General features: G+C 37.1%; 1 protein-coding gene across 2 annotated transcripts in view; it reads left to right on the plus strand.

Moving 5' to 3' along the window:
* Window positions 1-19,581, plus strand: part of MTPN (myotrophin) — a 61,844-nt gene that overhangs the window by 39,054 nt on the left and 3,209 nt on the right. The window contains exon 4 of one of the 2 annotated variants that reach the window (XM_089917353.1): window positions 17,026-19,573. The exons of the other annotated variant lie outside the window; for it this stretch is intronic. Within the exon in view, the coding sequence (XP_089773479.1) occupies window positions 17,026-17,058 (33 nt within the window). The 3' untranslated portion in view covers window positions 17,059-19,573. Of the gene's footprint in view, window positions 1-17,025; window positions 19,574-19,581 lie in introns of those variants that run through there. 2 annotated transcript variants of the gene reach the window in all.

Raw genomic sequence — 19,581 nt, forward strand, 5'->3', positions numbered from 1 at the left:
AGAACAATGAGAAAGTAGCACATTTGTCTCAACACTTCATTGACAACTTTTCAAAGATACTGTCTGAAAGCAGTTAATTCAGGTCCTCTAAAACTAGGGGGTTTACCCATACCTTCCTGTTGAACACAACTACCGGATTCCTTTAAATGTGTGGTGGTGGTGGTTTTTGAAAGTTTGGGGCGGGGGAGGGGTTGGGAGGTTTTGGCATATGGCAACAGGAGTTTTTCCATATTATACACCGTACTGATATGAAAAGCCAAAATAAAGGGGGATATTATTCTTTGCCACTGTAATGGATCCAGAATCTGTGGTAGGATGTACTCACAAAGATTTCCAGCCACTGTCTTTCTCCTTGCTGTCTATTCCTCCACAACAGCCATGAAAAGATTAAAAAGTACCTTTGAAAACTACTGGATAATTTCATCCCTGGGGGAATATTTTTGCATATTATGTTAAAAACTGGTTGTCGAAGGCTACAGATATTAATTTACATTTCATGAAAGATTTTTATAATTTCAATATTTTGTTGGTTAGGACCCTGTATTGCAAGTAACTAAACCCAGCTCAGACAGGCTTAAGCATTAAAGAGATTGTGTTGACTCACATAGGTCTACAGTCGAGGCACAGCTTGTCCATGGGCTAAGTCACGTGACCAGCATCTGACTTCTTTTTTGGATATTTCTCAGCTCTTCCTCAGTGTTGACTTAATTCCCTTGGCCTCAATCTATCTGCTAAGTGTAGAGCAAAAGAAACAGTTAATACTGTATTATTGATATATTTGAAAGTTGCTAATAGGGTAGATCTTTAAAGTTCTCATCAAAGGAAAACAATTTTTAAACTATGTGAAGTGATATTAATTAAACTTATTGTGGTAGTCATTTCACAGTATATAAACATATCAAATCATTATGTTGTATACCTTAAACTAATAGTATTATATGTCAGCTATATCAATTACAAATTAATAAATTCATAAGTCAGAATTAAAACAAACAAGAAATGAATGGTTCCTTCCTTCCCCTTCTTTCTCCCTCTTTCCCTGACCTTTTCTATCTAGCCAAGGGTTTTCTTTGAAAATAAAAAACTCCATGGGATCCTTTTTAGTTTAGGGCTCTGGTCATTTACTAAATGAAATGCCGCTAAGCAAGCTCCTCCCTCCTAGCCAGATCTCAAACTGTAGATCAGAACTGTATTCCTTTCTGATAAGCTTCTCTTTCCTCCTAGGACAAACAGAACAAGATGTAATTATTCTTATGATAGAGAGAGCCAAAACCATTGTTCCATATTTCTTATTCCCAAAACATGATGCTCTAGGTGACTGAGACCTTGTGGCTATAAGATTCCACTGTTAAGAAAGAATCTTCTACATTAAATAAGTTCATGAAAAGGTGGCTTGATTTGAATGTACATTAGGCCCCTGATATGTTATCCCAGAAGGGTCTTTATAAATATGTGTTGTGTTGCTGAATTACTGGTTATAAGTTGAGTTTCCTGACTTTTAAGTAAGTAGTTTTTTAATTTTACTTGTGCCCATAATATTCTTTCATTTGTGTCTGATCCTTAATTTTTGTAGCTAAACAAGTGACATTCAGAGATGGCTATATTGATGGCAGATCATTTGTAACCATGTAGAGCTGTTATTGACTTTAGGTGAAAGGGTTTTTTGTTTTTTTACCTTTTTGAAAGCAACATAAAATTTAGTTCTTTTTTCAAAATTAATTACTTCAGTTTTATTTTTGCATAAGCTCCTTTAATGTGTACCCTATAGTTCTGTTAACCAAATTTTTGAGGGGGGAAACTGTGCTCTTTAAAAAATCCTTAATTGCTAAAATAAGGCTATTCCAGTGCACTTTTTTAAAGTGCAGTCAATGTTTGTATTATGAAATCTGGTTTATTCTGTCTTTTGTCAAAAGTAGAATCTTTATCAATTACTATTAATTCATTTTAAAAGTATGTAGTTTAGAAGTTTTCCACATTCATTGACATCTCTAATGTACAACTGATCCGTGAACAGCAAAGGTTTGTATTGAACCAGTCCACTTACACACAGATTTTATTCAGTAGTAAATGCTGCATATACGGCACGATGCATGGTTGGTTGAATCCACAAATGTGGAGGAACTGCAGATATGAAAGGCCGACTGTAAGTTACAAGTGGATTTTCAACTGCAGAGAGGGTCAGCGCCCTTAACCTCCCCCCACCACGCTGTTCAAGGGTCAACTACATTATTCCACTGGTATATCATTAGCATAGGAAAAAAGCCAAAACAATAAATTTTAAAACTCAATATGATCACAACTAATAGAGAAAAACAAAAATTACAGAAAACAAAAGAATGGTAGAATGTATAAAATCAAACTCTATGCTATATGCTGTATTACTTACTGGACTTTTTAAAAAAACTTTAATGCAATGGAAGATGAAGTTTATGACACAAGTAAAAATTTGAAACATTTAATTCTTTATTGTCCATATAGCAAAAGAGGAAAGTAACATCTGTGGGAAATCTAATATAATCTTTGTTTATATAATCTCCAAATACATAAGTATAATCATCTCCATTTTATGGATGAGGAGGTTAAATAACTACCTGAAGTCTAATAGAATATAATGAAATCAAGATTTGCTCCAAGTTATATGACTCAAAAACCCATGTTCTTTCTACTACTTGAGAGTGGCTTTCAGACTTACTGTCAGGGATAGCTGTGAGAAATGATTATGTATATTTCCGCAGTTAAAAGATATTTGGCCTGATTTTTAATTGATACATTCATGAATGAAAAAAATGTAGTGATCAACACTTGTGGGACTTCCACTTGAAGCCTGAGGTCTGAGCACATGCCATGGTATCTCCTTTTTGCCTGCTGATGACAGAAAAGATGTTTTTAAAATGAATGAATCAACATCTGTTTTAGACCATAAGACAGCAGGGTTCATTAGACAAGAAATTATAATGAAGCCTTGAGAGACAGAAGGCAGGTAGGATGAAGTTGAAGAAGAAAACATTCCCAAACACGAGCATGAGAGGACTGTTGTGAAAGGCAGGAGTTGATCCAAGGCAGCTTGAAGCCCAGAAGTGGTCAGTACCCTTGAGGAACAGATGAGTGAAGAGTTGGATGTGCTTTCAGGAAGAAACAAATGAGACCCAGAGGTGAAGACTGAAGGAGGTACGCAAGAAGTCAGTATGTGAATAAATCTAAACAAATATTGAAATACAAAACAAATGTGAACATTTAAAATAAGCTAAAACAAGGCTCCCCTGGTGGCGCAGTAGTTAAGAATCCGCCTGCCAATGCAAGGGACACAGGTTCGAGCCCTGGTCTGGGAGGATCCCACACGCCACAGAGCAACTAAGCCCGTGCGCCACAACTACTGATTCTGTGCTCTAGAGCCCGCGAGCCACAACTACTGAAGCCCATGCTCTGCAACAAGAGAAACCACCACAACGAGAAGCCCTTGCACTGCAACAAAGAGTAGCACCCGCTCGCCGCAACTAGAGAAAAGCCCACGCACAGCAATGAAGACCCAATGCATCCAATAAATAGATTAATTAATTAATTAAGCTAAAACTATAGAACTGTTAAATAATAACTTAACAAGAAGCAAGGGAAATGAACAAAACTCCTGGTATTCTCACCAAATCCAGAGTACATGAGAAACATTAGTAAAACTGGTGAAAGGAAACTGATGAAGCAGGTAAAAAATGCAGGCTCGAGAAGCATCCTGGGTAATTGAGTGGTCCCAGGGAGTAAGAAGCCCAAGTGAGAGTATGAAACAGAAGAAGTGGCAGCTGCACAGCAGTCATTAAAAAGGCCAAGCCTAACAGACTTCAGCCTGATGTTATGAAAGCAAAAACAGTCAGACCGTGTAAGCACCTGTCATTTTGAATCATAATTATCTCACAGTTGAATAAGGTTCCTCCTTCTTTGCCCTAAAAAAATCTTAACAGGAAATTTTTGGAATAAAAGAGATATTTAAAAGATGTATAAAAATATTACTGAGCTGATCTTCCTGATTAGAATCTCAGATACCTGAATAATAGCAGTGTTGCATGAACACATTATTTAGAAGAGAGTTAATCTTGAAGTGGTACTCTTGAACTATAATATTATAATCAATGGATGTTCATAAGTCCAAAATTCATTTATTTTTCACAGTTACATATAATTTGAAATCATCTAGTTTCTGTGTAGTTAAAGAAACAGTTCTCTAAGACAAATAATAGTTTACTTGTAGCATTAATACACTATCATGTTAGACATTTCCTTTAACAGTATAGTGTATAGTATTTAATATATACCAAATTTCTATAATATTTATACTTATTAAAATTCTTTATAATCTATGTAATCCCTTTGATAATAAAGGATTTTAAGAAGTATCCTTATTTTCTAAGGAAAACTGTTTCTGAATAATCCACTAAAGGATATTGTGGGGAAAGGGGAAATACTTAACATCTTTAAAAGATAATACAAGTTAACCTTTAAGTTCCCTATCATTTAGAATTTAGACAGGTAAGCTTTCAGTCATTTACTCTAGTGTGGTTTATACTCTGTCCCTTATATACTATATATTGCTATTAAAAATGACCAGTCAACCTCCTATTAAAACAAGAATTCTTTTAAACAAATAAATAGAAAAATTACCCCAGCATGAGAGAATCACAGATCTCATGAACTGAAAATCTAATGAAAGTTTTTAAAACATTATAATTACTGTTTTATTCTTAGATTACAGAAACAAACTGACAATATACTTGTTATTATAAACCCATTTGTTGTTATTATAAACCCATTTGTTGTTAGTGATAATACGAAGCTATATCTGAGAGAGAAAAGTCCAAAAGAAACTTTGCTTTTTTGTTTTCCATCATTTCTCTGCTTCATACTGTGTCAAAGAATTTACCTCCTTAGGATATCTGCTGTAACCTTACAACGGAAATATGTAACCACTGATGCTTGTGCAACTCTGATGTTAGTGACGCACAGCTGTTTCAGACCACTCTGTACATTCATTGTGTGGGACAAATGAGTGAGAAACAAAGATTTACTCAACAACCTTCCTTTTATAAAAAGAAAGTCAAAATGATTAATGTCTTACGTACAATTGCTGTAGAGAAGAAAAAGTACTAAAAATCAGTCTGTTAAGAAAATACAGAAAACCACCTTATCTGATAACATTGATGATTTTGCCCCATGTATTTTCCGTGCTGTGTTTTCAAAAATCAAGCGGCCAGTTAATAATAAAATTTGAATACCCCTCTCAAATACCAGCATTGTCAAATCCTCAAGAAGGATCTACGGTACAGATTTTGCTGCTTGAATTGAGAATCAAGTGCGTAAGATATAAGGACTTAGAAGTTAACCGTTTCAGCCTAAATAAGTAGGTGTGCTGGTAGGTAGAAACATTTTTTTACTCAAATTACTCACTGTTCCACTCCCAGTAAAATCTAAACAGTTTCACACATTCTCAAGCACACATTTTATGATTACTTGGAATCCCCAGAGTTCTCCATATAACATGGGCAGGTTTGGTTTCAAAAAAATTTTAGGACAGATGACCTGCAAAGAACTGAGCAATGCCTTTCTGAATTGCCTTAGTTTAAGAAACTGTGTTAGAAACGGACTAGCAGAATTGATACAGCTAGAAAACTTACCCCCCTAAATAACTGAAGAAACCAGTTGTTATGCTGTTTTGATATATCTCACAAATCTCATCCACAAGTATGCCCATTGTAAGCTCATCGTTTTTTTTTTACCTATTTAGCTCTTTTAGACTGGAGTGCATCATTATTTTAGATAGTTTCTGTTAGTGACATAAACTGTGTGTTGTGACATCACACACCCCCAAGTTTGGTTCTGAGTTCTCCTTCCTAATAGCTTCGGGGCTTTGAATAAATTCCTTATCATCTCAGTCTAAGCATCCTCTTCTGCGACATGGGGCCAGTACTCATCACATAGAGTTGATGAGCAGGTAGATTAGCTCATAGTTAAAATAGTACTTATACATAGGAAATGTCATTTAAGTGCTTTACATGTATTAATTCACTTAGTCATCACAGTAATCCTATGAAGTAGGTACGATTTTTATCCCCCATTTTACCATTGGGGAGACTGAGGCCCAGGGCATTTGGAAGCTTTCCCAGGATCACACAGCTCGATAGGAGGAGAGTTAGGATTCAAACCCCATCACTTTGGCTCCAGAGCTTGTGTCTGTAACCACTACATTACACTGCCTCTCAGTGTAAGTTAGAAGAGACACTGTATGCAAGTCATTGACGGCAATACTGAGCTCATCATAAATTCTCAGTAAATACTAAGACCAGTTAGGATTGATGCAGATGACTTTGATGTATTTCTCAGAAAAGGGAAGACTTGCTGCAAGAATGAGGGTTCCCTGAAAAGCAAGTTTGATGAAAATGACTGTTTCAAATATAAACAAACTTTTCATCCAAAACTTACAGTGTACCACATCATAGGTAATATATTGGCTCACTATCTGAATGTCTTTGGAGAGAAGTAATTTGAAGGCTCATTTATACTTTCTCCCATCCCTTATATTTCCATGATGAATTTCTCTCTGAAACCTTGAAATGATCTTTCTGTTTTTGCTAGATATGACTACAGTGGAGATGTTAAAAATCATATTTTCACAAGGGGTAACATAAGAACAAATCTAAGACCATTATATATGCAACTGAAAATGAACTGTAGTCACTGTCTCCAAAGGAGAAATAAAATGAAGAGAAATGTAGAATACATGTCATTTCCTGTTGCATGGTTAGCATGTTGTTTAGAGAGGCAGAGGGGGTGCAGATGAGGAGGAGCATGGCATTGAAGTTAGAGAAGCAAGATTTAACACCTGGTCCTATGGTTTCATATCCAATGAAGCACAGTTAACAGATAATCAGATAATAAAGGACTATGACAAGTGCTGTAAGGGAAGTAGGGTTCAACTGTAACAAAAACTCCTACTACAGAGATTTAAACAAGAAAGTGGCTCTTCTTTTTCGTGGCTGAATAATACTCCATTGTATAATTAGTTCTTATTTTTAAGAGAGATTAAGAGAATTTTTGATCTAGGAGTTACTGCCAAAATCATGTTAGGTTTACCATTTTATTTGCAGAAAGTAGCACAGAAAGGTTAAGGGACTTGCCTAAAGTTACACAACTAATTTGTGGTAAAGTTGGGTGGCCAGGTTCAGTATGTCCTTGAACCACACCACCTGCGTTTTCTTATTTTGAAGTGTAGTTGATGTACAATATTATATAAGTTACAGGTGTACAATATAGTGATTCACAATTTTTTTAACTTGAAGTATAGTTGATTTACAATATTGTGTTAGTTTCAGGTGTACAGCAAAGTGATCTGGTTATAAATATATATGTGTGTGTATATCTATATACTTCTAGAAATTCTTTTCCCTTACAAGATATTGAATATAGTTCCCTGTTCTATACATACATCCTTGTTATTTATCTATTTTATATATGGTAGGTGCATCTGTTAATCCCATACTCCCAATTTATCCCTCCTCACCCTTCCCCTTTGGTAACCATAAGTTTGTTTTCTAAGTCTGTGAGTCTGTTTCTGCTTTGTAAATAAGTTCATTTGTACTGTTTTTTAGATTCCACATAAAAGTGAAACCATAAATTTGACTTCACTTAGTATGATAATCTCTAGGTGACAACATGGATGGACCTTGAAGGCATTACGCTAAATGAAATACGTCAGACAGAGAAAAATACTGTATGATCTCACTTATATATGGAATCTACAACAAAAACGAAACAAACTCAGATACAGAGAACAGATTAGATTGATGGTTGCCAGAGGCAGGCGGCTGGGTGGAGGGTGTGTGGGGTCAAAAGGTTAGAGGCCTAGAATTACCAGGTAAGTCAGTCCTGGGGATGCAACAACAGCACGGTAGCTATCCTTAGTACTGTATTATATACCTGAAAGCTGTGAAAGACAGTAAGGCTTAAAAGCTCTCATCAGAAGGAAAAAAAATTCGTAACTCTACAGTGATGGATGTTAACTAACCATATTGTGGTAAATTTTGCAATATATACATATATCATATCGTCATGTTGTACAACTAAAACTAATATAATGGTCTCTGTCAATTATATCTCAACTTAGAAAAAAAACAAGTGGCTCTTACTGAAATGCCTGAAGGTAAGCAGTCCAGGGCTGAGTAGCTGGCTCCACTTGTCCTCAGTACCCCACACTCTCTTCTCCCCTGTCTTCCCCACTCCTTACGGTTGCAAGATGACTGCTGAACCTCCAGGCATTGTGTCTGTTTTGGGCAGGGAGAAGGGAAACAGTTAAGGACACTCTCCTCCCTGAGGCTTTATTGGAAAAGGAAAGCTATCCACGAGATGCCAGCTTTGTGCCAGATGGCCACCTGTAGCTTTAAGGGAGTCTGGGGATTCAGTGCCTTTTCAGCCTCTATAGGAGAGGAAAGCACAGAAAAAAGGAGTTTGCGCTAGACTTTGGATGAGCCAAGCTGTAGTACTGGGTTGGCCAAAAAGTTCATTTGGTTAATGAATCCATTCAATAAAGTTCTTGGTGAAAATGAAAAATGTGTCTTTTATTTTTACTTAAAACCGAACGAACTTTTTGACCAACCCAATATACACCTTGAAGTATGATCAGCAACGTGCCAGGGGGCATACAGGAAGAGAGGGAGCCAGCTGTCCTGGAAACTCTCGAAGAGCTTCACGGAAACAATTGAAAGTTAATCAGGTGGTTAAAGGGAGAGCACAAAGAATTGCTTTGTTCCTTTACATTTTAAGAGTCCTTGTTGGGACATTTAATATCAGATATATTTATTCAGGCATTCCTTTTGTACTTGATTCTAACCCACTTTCTTTCCAAAAGTGAGTTTAATATACCAAACCCTGGTTGCTAAATTTTTATTTCTGAGATAGTGGTTATATTCCAAGGTTGTGAAACAGTATCTAGCAACATAATACAGAAATGTCCGCCAAGATGTCATGTGTGTATCTAAATGCTAATTTTTTAATTGATTTGATAAATTTTGCATTGAAACAAAGCTGCGTAGTGTTCTAACAATTGATTAGTATAATTATAATCATCATCTTTGCCACGAAAGCCTTCTGTCAAGATAATGTCAGATAACCTGAGTACAAGTTTAAGAGTTTCATTCTTAAAATGTTACTAATCCAGTTTTCTGGCCTATTTGTCCAGATTAAGAACTGGTGGTAATTTTTTTTAAAACACACAAAAAAAACCTGGTGGTATAAAGCAGAATTGAGCTATCTGAAGTAAGAAGTAGATAAAGATGCACTCTTGTTTCATGCCAGTATATCTTATCTTTCTAGCTACATTGTAAACTATTCTATTCAAGGGCAGAGACAGTATGATGAATTTTTTTAAACATTCCCCATATTCTACAACTTACTATCAAATAATACTTGATTGTCTAAAGCGGTAACTTTTGAAAATGAAGAAATTACTGGTGAGGTTTTAAAGCTTTTTTACTCCCTAGAATGACAAATGGCCTCTCTACTTGGGCCACTTAACTTGGCTGTAGCAACCTTTTCCTCCTCCAGGAAACTATCACAATCAGAATCACGCTGTAACTATAAGCAGGTGAGCCTAGTCCTGATCTAGTCCTTTATTGTATGTGTACAGTCCCTGTCTATATCAATTAATTTTAAAAAACATTTAATTTTTCTAATATCATTTGATAGCCTGTTATTGACACTGTGCAAGGCCTTGTGATTTCAGAGACTGATAAACATGGTTACTGCTGTCACCATATTTTAGTAAAATGTAAAACAAGTGCACAAAGTGTTGTGATTGCTGTGACAGGAGTTTATATGTAACAGCAGAGACCTAAAAGAAGAAGAGGTCACGTGTGGTCCTGGGAGTCAAGGGCATAGTGTGTTATAAATAAGGATGTCATTACAACTTTAGGTACCACAAATGTAACTTCAAAAAGCAGTTGACACTTGAGTTGAATCTTAGCAACTTAGTGTCCAAGAATCTAATAGAGAACTGGAGTACCTTGCCAAGCAGAAGCAGCAATGTGAGAAGGTTGCAGAGGCAAGAAAGAACCAGCTTTCAAAGAAACAGCTTTTAGTAGTTTTATTGATTTTGCTATTGTTTTCTTCATTTCTATTTCATTTATTTCTGCTCTGATCTTTATGATTTCTTTCCTTGTACTGACTGGGTTTTCTTTGTTGTTCTTTCTCTGGTTGCTTTAGGTGTCGTGTTAAGATTGTTTGAGATTTTTCTTGCTTCTTGAGGTGAGATTGTATTGCTATAAACTTCCTTCTTAGAACTGCTTTTGCTGTGTCCCAGAGGGTTTGGGTCATTGTGTTTTTGTTGTCATTTGTTTCTATGTATTTTTTTATTTCTTCTTTGATTTCTTCAGTGATCTCTTGGTTATTTAGTAGCGCACCGTTTAGCCTCCATGTATTCGTGGTTTTTTACAGTTTTTTTTTCCTGTAATTGCTTTCCAGTCTCATAGCATTGTGGTCAGAAAAGATGCTTGATACGATTGCCATTTTTTAAATTTTCCGAGGCTTGATTTGTGACCCAAGATGTGATCTAGCCTAGAGAATGTTCCATGTGCACTTGAGAAGAAAGTGTAATCTGCTGTTTTCTAATGGAATGTCCTATAAATATCAATTAAATCTGGTCTATTGTGTTATTTAAATCTTGTGTTTCCTTATTAACTTTCTGTTTGGATGATCTGTCCATTGGTGTAAGTGAGGTGTTAAAGTCCCCCACTATTATTGTGTTACTGTCGATTTCCTCTTTTATAGCTGTTAGCATTTGCCGTACGTATTGAGGTGCTCCTATGTTGGGTGCATATATATTTATAATTGTTATATCTTCTTCTTGGATTGATCCCTTGATCATTATGTAGTATCCTTCCTTGTCTCTTGTAACATTATTTTAAAGTCTATTTTATGTGATATGAGTATTGCTACTCCAGCTTTCTTTCACTTTCCATTTGCATGGAATATCTTTTTCCATCCCCTCACTTTCAGTCTGTATGTGTCCCTAGGTCTGAAGTGGGTCTCTTGTAGACAGCATGTATATGGGTCTTGTTTTTGTATCCATTCAGCAAGCCTGTGCCTTTGGTTGGAGCATTTAATCCATTCACATTTAAAATAATTATTGATATGTATGTTGCTATTACCATTTTCTTAATTGTTTTGGGTTTGTTTTTGTAGGTCCTTCTCTTCTCTTGTGTTTCCCACTTAGGGAAGTTCCTTTAGCCTTTGCTGTAGAGCTGATTTGGTGGTGCTGAATTCTCTTAGCTTTTGCTTGTCTGTAAAGCTTTTGATTTCTCCATCGGATCTGAATGAGATCCTGGCAGGGTAGAGTAATCTTGGTTGTAGGTTCTTCCCTTTCCTCACTTTAAGTGTATCATGCCACTCCCTTCTGGCTTGTAGAGTTTCTGCTGAGAAATCAACTGTTAACCTTATGGGAGTTCCCTTGTATGTTATTTGTCGTTTTCCCCTTGTTGCTTTTAATAATTTTCCTTTGTCTTTAATTTTCGTCAATTTGATTACTCTGTGTCTCAGTGTGTTTCTCCTTGGGTTTATCCTGACTGGGACTCTGTGCTTTCTGGACTTGGGTGGCTATTTCCTTTCCTATGTTAGGGAAGTTTTCAACTATAATCTCTTCAGCTATTTTCTCTGGTCCTTTCTCTCTTTCTTCTCCTTCTGCGACCCCTATAATGTGAATGTTGGTGCATTTACTGTTGTCCCAGAGGTCTCTTAGGCTGTCTTCATTTCTTTTCACTCTTTTTTCTTTATTCTGTTCCATGGCAGTGAATTCCACCATTCCATCTTCCAGGTCACTTATCTGTTCTTCTGCCTCAGTTATTCTGCTATTGATTCCTTCTAGTGTATTTTTCATTTCAGTTATTGTATTGCTCATCTCTGTTTGTTTGTTCTTTAATTCTTCTAGGTCTTTGTTAAACATTTCTTGCATCTTCTCAGTCTTTGCCTCCATTCTTTTTCCGAGGTCCTGGATCATACTACCATTATTCTAAATTCTTTTTCTGGAAGGTTGCCTATCTATCTCCACTTCTTTTAGTTGCTTTTCTGGGGTTTTATCTTGTTCCTTCATCTGGTACATAGTCCTCTGCCGTTTCATTTTGTCTGTCTTCCTGTTAATGTGGTTTTCATTCTACAGGCTGCAGAATTGTAGTTCTTCTTGCTTCTGCTCTCTGCTCTCCAGTGGATGAGGCTAGCTTGCATTAGAATTTTCATATGAAAATCTTGAACTAAGAAAGTGAGTAGTGGTAGCAAGGACAGGTGGAAAATGTTAGGAACATTATGGTCTAAAGATTTGGTGACTGATAACATGTGAAGTAAACAAGAAGAACTGCATAGTGTCTCCACAGTTCCTGGAAGGTGGTTCTTACCATGATAGTGAATACTCCAGAAAAAGAAACAAGTTTGTAGGAAAAGATCATGGATTCACTTTAGGAATCGTAGAGTTTGTGGTATTTCTGGGACTTAAAGTAGATAAGTCTCAGTGGCATGTATATGTGTTTATATATATATGGGTTTAAAGATCAGGGTAGATGTTCAAAATGAGTACAAAGGTTGGAACTTGTAACATGGATGAGGTCAGGCAAAAAGCGAAGAGTGCCAAAGACCGGAACCATGGAGAATCCAGCATTTAAACAAAGCAGAGAGAAAGTAAAGGGGAGGAGGGCGGAGTGGAAGTAGTGGGTGCAGGAAGGAGAGGCAGGCTAGACAGACAGAACCTGGAGATAATATTCTAAAGCATTTTCAGGACAGCATGGATTAGACTATAAATTGCCTTCTGTGTCCATTTTTTACTCTTTCTTTTAGAAGGGGAACCCCAGGTTTTAACTGGGTGCATACATTGCAGCCTAGCTAGTCCTTGTGTCTCAGTTTGCCTTGCAGTGGATATGACTTTGTGTCTAAGTTTGGGCTGATGGGATGTGCACAAATGATGTGTGCCACTTCTAGATCATCACCTAAAATGTGAAGCCACTTACTGGGGACTTTCACCCCCACATCCAGCAGGCTGGAAGCACATGTGGAGGTGAGCACACTTAGCAGTAGACTGTTTTATGAGAGAGAAATAAATTAACTTAGTTTAATGCATTGTGTTTTAGCCTCTTTGTTATAGCAGTTTAGCCAAACCATAACAAATTGGGTCAAAAGTTGTTATTTGTAAATGAATGAACAGGAGTGGGGAAAACTTGGGTGTGGATCTCCCGATTCTGTCACTTGGGAGAGTTGCACAGGGTTTTGATATTGGAACAATAGAAATAAAACTGATCATAGTTGTCTGCTAGGTGCCACAGTGAGCAGTGTTTACCCAGAAGTAATTTAAGCACTGTTTATATATTTTAACTGTAAAAGTCTATCAATATCCAGGACCAGATCGCTTTACTGGTGAGTTCTACCAAACATTTAATGAAGAATTAATACCAGTCCTTCTCAAAGTCTTCCCAAAAACATCAGTACAGATGGGACCGCTTCCAAACTCATTTTACAAGGCCAGCATTACCCCTATACCAAAACCAGACAAGGATGCCACAAGAAAATTGCAGACCAATATCCCTGATGAACATAGATGCAAAAGTCCTCAATAATATGTTAGCAAATCAAATTCAGCAATACATTAAAAGGATCATACTGCCGGATCAACTGGGATTGATTCTGGGGACACGAGGATGATTCAGCATCTGTAGCTCCATCAGCGTGAACACCACAGACACCACGAAGGATAAAAATCTTACGATCTTCTCAGCAGATGCATTTGACGTAACTTAACGTTCATAATAAAAACACTCAACAAAGTGGCTGTAGAGGGAACATGCCTCAGCATAATGAAGGCCGTATTATGGCCACAAGCTATACATCATAATCAACAGTGAAAAACTGAAAGTTTTTCCCCTAACATAATGAACAAGATGAGGTTGCCCACTCTCACCACTTATTTAACATAGTACTGGAAGTCCCTAGCCAGAGCAGTTAGGCAAGAAAAGAAATAAAAAGCATCCAAGTAGGAAGGGAAGAAGTAAAATGTTCTCTGTTTGCAGGTGACAGGATACTCCATATAGAAAACCCTCAAGACTCCACTAAAAAACTGTTAGGGGCTTCCCTGGTAGCGCAGTGGTTGAGAGTCCGCCTGCCAATGCAGGGGACACGGGTTCGTGCCCAGGTCTGGGAAGATCCCACATGCCGCGGAGCGGCTGGGCCCGTGAGCCATGGCCGCTGAGCCTGTGCGTCCGGAGCCTGTGCTCCGCAACGGGAGAGGCCACAACAGAGAGGCCCGCGTACGGCACAAAAACAAACAAACAAACAAAAAAAACTGTTAGAACTGTTCAACTAATTCAGTAAACTTGCAGGATACAAAATCAATATACAAAAATCAGTTGTGTTTCTATACACTAATAACAAATTAGAAGAGATTTTTTTTTAATTCTACGTAAAATTGCGTCAAAAAGAATAAAATACCTAGAAAGAAATTTAACCAAGGAGGCAAAAGACTCTTATGCTGACAACTGTACAACATTGATGAACTATATTAAAGAAGACACTAATAAATGGAAAGATATTCTGTGCTCATGGATTGGCAGCATTAATATTGTTAAAATGTCCATACTGCCCAAAGCAAGCTTTAATGCAGTTTCCATCAAAATTCCAATGGCATTTTCACAGAACTAGATTAAACAATGCTAAAATTTTTATGGAACCACAGCAGATCCTGAATAGCCAAAGGAATCCTGAGAAAAGAGAACAAAGCTAGCAGCATCACATTTCCTGATTCCGAATGATATTACAAATATGTAGGAATCAAAACAGTATAGTATTGATGTGAAAACAGGTACATAGATCAATGGAACAGAATAGAGAATCCAGAAATAAACTCATATACACACACACACACACACACAGTCATTAATTTACCACAAAGCAGCCAAGAATATATAATAGGGAAATACTGTTGAGAAAAGTGGACAGGCACATGCAAAGAATGAAACTGGACCACTATCTTACACCATACACAAAAATCGACTCAAAATGAATTAAAGACTTTAAAATAAGACCTGAAACCATGGAACTCCTAGAGAAAAACATAGATAGTAAGCTCTTCGACATTCGTCTTGGTGATGAGTTTTTGAATTTGACACTAAAGGCGAAGGAAACCATCAACAAAATGAAAAGGCCACCTGTAGAATGGGAGAAAAATATTTGCAAACCATGTATCTGATAAGGGGATAATACCCAAAATATATAATGAATTCATATAACTCAATAGAAAAAAAAAAGTAGAAAAAAAAATCTGATTTTAAAATGGGCAGAGGATCTGAATAGACATTTATTTATACAAAGAAGGTATACAGATGGCCAACAGATACATAAAAAGGTTCCTCAACGTCACTAATCATCATGCAAATACAAATCAAAACCACAATGAATTGTCACCTCTTACCTATGAGAATGGCTGCTATCAAAGATATAAGAAATAATAAGTGTTGGCAAGGATGTGGAATAAAGGGAACCCTTGTGCACTATTGGAGGGGATATAAATTGCTGCAGTCTCTGTGGAAGACAGTATGGAGGTTCCTTAAGAAATTAAACATAGGACTGCCATGTGATCCAGCAATTTTACTTCTGGGGGTTTATCTGAAGGAAACAAAAATCCTAACTCAAAAAGTTACCTACACCTTGTGTTCACTGCAGCATTATTTACTGTAGCCAAGACAGGAAAATAACCTAAGTGTCTATCCACAGATGCATGGATAATGGATAAATAAAATGGGGTGGCTGTGTGGGTGTGTATATGCACACACACATATGCACACATAATGCAGTGGATTATTATTTAGCTATTAAGAAAAGAAGAAAATCCTGCCATTTGCAACAACATGGATGACCTTGAGGGCATTATGCTAAGTGAGATAAATCAGAGAAAGACAAGTACTGTATTATCTCACTTATATGAAGAGTCTCAAAATTCACAGGTAACAGAAAACAGGTGGGGGGGGGGCGAGGAATGGGTAAAGGTGGTCAAAAGGTAGAAACTTCCATTTTAAGATAAGTAAGTCCTGGGGATATAATATACAGTATGGTGACTATAGGAGGAAAAAATCAATCAATAAACAACAGTTTTTACAGAACCGAATATAAAAGTTAATCTTGACAAAATAGAAAAGCTGGCAATTTAAGAGGTAGAGGCAGTAGTGGGAAGGTAGAGAAAGTATCTTATAAAGTAGAGGAATTTGATGGAACAAGAAACAGGTTTTAAATACAAAAATATTTACAAAGAAACAGAAACTGCTATTTGAAGTATAAGACATTGGGAGGATGTGGGGAAGGGATGTGCTCCCTGCTAGAGCAGCATCCATGCAGCAGGGAGTCAGAAGGTAATCTCTGAAGTTAGTAACTCAAATAGTGGCATGAGTATAGTACTTAGAGCCACGGAAATAATCACTAGAACTAATAACTACTGAGAAAGGGGTGAGGCCAGATATACTTAAGTTCTCCAATAACTGCATCAAGTATCAAAAAATCATTTTCTTTTAATATCCTTTTCCACGTTGACAAAATTGGTTTATCTTTTTTAGAAGAACTGGTTTGAGTTCATTAACTTTATTCCTAACATTTTATTCTTTTTGATGCTATTATCAATGGAATTCTTTTTACCGGGAGTTTTTTGGTGTGTATTCTGAGTTCTGTGATTAGTCTGTATTACAATTAGAAAAAAAAGATGATTTGTATAAAATTTTTAATACTTTTATCAGATTTTTGGGGTTGCAAATAGCAGAAGTTGACTCTAACAAGTAGAAAAGGAATTTTTGAAGATGTTGGATTAGTCATAGAATCAATAGGAAAGCTGGAGGACCAGGCTCAGAAGAGGCCAGAGCTATGGTAGCTGTAAGACTCTAGATAGCAGGAACTTCTCAACTGTCTCTTCTGGGTGATAACACAGAAATAAATGAGCTCTGACTTCTTGTTGTCTTTCTTTTGTTCTCTCTAATCAAGATTCAAAATCCAGAAGTGAGCGTCCTGCTTTGATGCCTGGCAAGGAAAGTACATGGCACCTTAAGTTACAGTTCTAGGAGTCCACACAATGGGGAGAAATGATTCCCCAGAATGAAATTAGGGTGCTGTTATCAAAAGAAGGGAAGTCTGGCAGCTAAAAAGCAACGGATATTCACTATGATATTTAACTTTTTGTTAATGCAGAATTACAGTTTACAATGTTAGTCATAAAAACAGTTATCAATATTGAATAAGAAATAATTTGTTTTGCTAAAAATAGAATTACCATATGATCCAGCAGTCCCACTCCTGGGCATATATCCAGACAAAACTATAATTCAAAAAGATACATGCCACCCCTATGCTCATAGCAGCACTGTTCACAATAGCCAGGACATGGAAACAACCTAAATGTCCATCAACAGATGAATGAGTAAAGAAGATGCGGTACCTATATACAATGGAATACTACTCGGCCATAAAAAAGAACGAAATAATGCCATTTGCAGCAACATGGATGAACCTAGAGATTTTCTGACTTAACTTAGTATGATAGAGAAGGACAAATACCATATGATTTATATGTGGAATCTAAAATATGACACAAATGAACCTATCTATGAAACAGAATCAGGGACATAGAGAACAGACTGGTGGTTGCCCCAGGGCAGGGGGTGGGGGGCAGTGGGAGAGGGTAGGAGTGGGAATGTGGGATTAGCAGATGTAAACTACTATGTATAGAATGGGTAAACAACAGGGTCCTACTGTATAGCACAGGGAACTGTATTCAATATCCCGTGATAAACCATAATGGAAAAGAATATGGAAAAGAATGTGTACTGTATATGTATATAGCTGAGCCACTTCTGCTGTACAGCAGTAATTAACACAACATTGTAATTCAATAAAAAATAAATTTAAAAATTTGTTTTGGATACAATGGTCCCAGTTATTGTCACTTAACCTGTGCTGGAGTACTCACCACACTGAAGTTCTCACTCACAGATTTCTCTCTCACTTACCTGTAAGTTCCATATGTCCCATAATGCAGTTAAATTCAATTAGAAAAAGAGAAAACAGACTTTTATAGTCATATTGAGGAGGACTCTGTGATAATTTAACACTTGCTAGAATGTCTGTCATCTCCTTCCTGGTTTACCTAATCAACTTGTACTTACTCATGGCTCAGCTCAAGCATTACCTCACCCAGAAGGACTTTCTTACACTCTCCTAACCACATCCCATTATGGTTTACAGACCACTCATCACTGTGCGTAACGCTGTTGTTCTCATCCCACTGTGTCATACTGGTTGACTTGTCTGTCTCTCACAGCAGCCAAACTGGCAGGCTCTATCTTGTTTTGTGTCTGTGCATCAAACATTCAGTAAATATTTGTTGAATGAGTGAATGATTTGCCAGCAGAAAGGGGGTAAGGCATTCCATATTCCAACAAGTGTAAAGTCATGGCACCTGGTACATTGAGGAATGGTGACATTCCAGAGGATTAGAGTATTGAAAGATTAATGGGAAAAGAGACTGGTGAATTTGACTCGAGTTTGTCTCTACAGGACCATGCATGCCAAGTTTAGACAATTCCATAGGCCTCAGGAACAGAAGAATGAGTGAGACTTGGCAATGGGAGGAGGCCAGGACACAAGAGGTTATTTGGTGAATACATACAGGTTGGGCTGGAGCTAGCAGAGAACCTTTCCATGGTGGAGTGTTGCTATCTGTGGAAGTTAGAGAGGTTCAGACTTGGTTTGGGAGCAAATTCACCCACCGCGCACTAGGTACTTTTTTAGATACTGGGGACACAATAGTGGATAATATGAACAAGATTTCTACTCCCATTGAGTTTTTACTCTAATAAGGGAAGACAGATAAAAACAATAGACACAAAGGTATGCGTACACATTCTCGAAACTAGAGTGCCATGTTGCAAGTAAAATGTTCCATGACAGCACCCTCTGCATGAAGCATTGAGAGCAAGCTGGAGAGAATTTCCCTAGAAGATAGCAGGGACCCTCCTTTCCTAGCCCACATCCCAGCCATTTACTGCTAAGTTTTTTAAGTATAATGACCAATATTGTACACGTTCTTTAGGAATGTCTAAAATAAAAGGTTTGTAAGTTCTAGATTTTACAAATGTGTGCATTACTTATGCACTCTCCAAAAAGTGTTGCAAAGAAGAAAAAAAGATAATTTTGTCGCAGTAATACTTTCTTCTTTAGCAAAAGTGATTTCCTTCCCAACCCTCCCTGTTTTATACTACATAGGGATCTTCTTTTTTAAAGCTTAATTGAGTAAATATATGATAGTATAAATAAAAGTCAGTCATTGCCTATGTTATTGGCAAGTTGTGTTTCTAGTTTACATTTCTAGTGCCTGAAAAATAATCTGGTGTTTTTACAGCTTAGTCTCTAACCTTGCCAGCTGTTCGGGGCTTTTCCTTCACTAGAATGGACTCCGGTAGTAAAGGAGTTTTGCCTCTGCCAAGCGCCCTGGCTTTCACTCTCTTCTCCTGGTTGTGGGCCTCGTTTAATGATAACGGCTCT

Source organism: Delphinapterus leucas, chromosome 9 (genome assembly GCF_059928025.1).
Source record: "Delphinapterus leucas isolate spDelLeu-1000000601 "Yukka" chromosome 9, BTC_Dleu_Yukka2, whole genome shotgun sequence".
Taxonomy (NCBI): domain Eukaryota; kingdom Metazoa; phylum Chordata; class Mammalia; order Artiodactyla; family Monodontidae; genus Delphinapterus; species Delphinapterus leucas.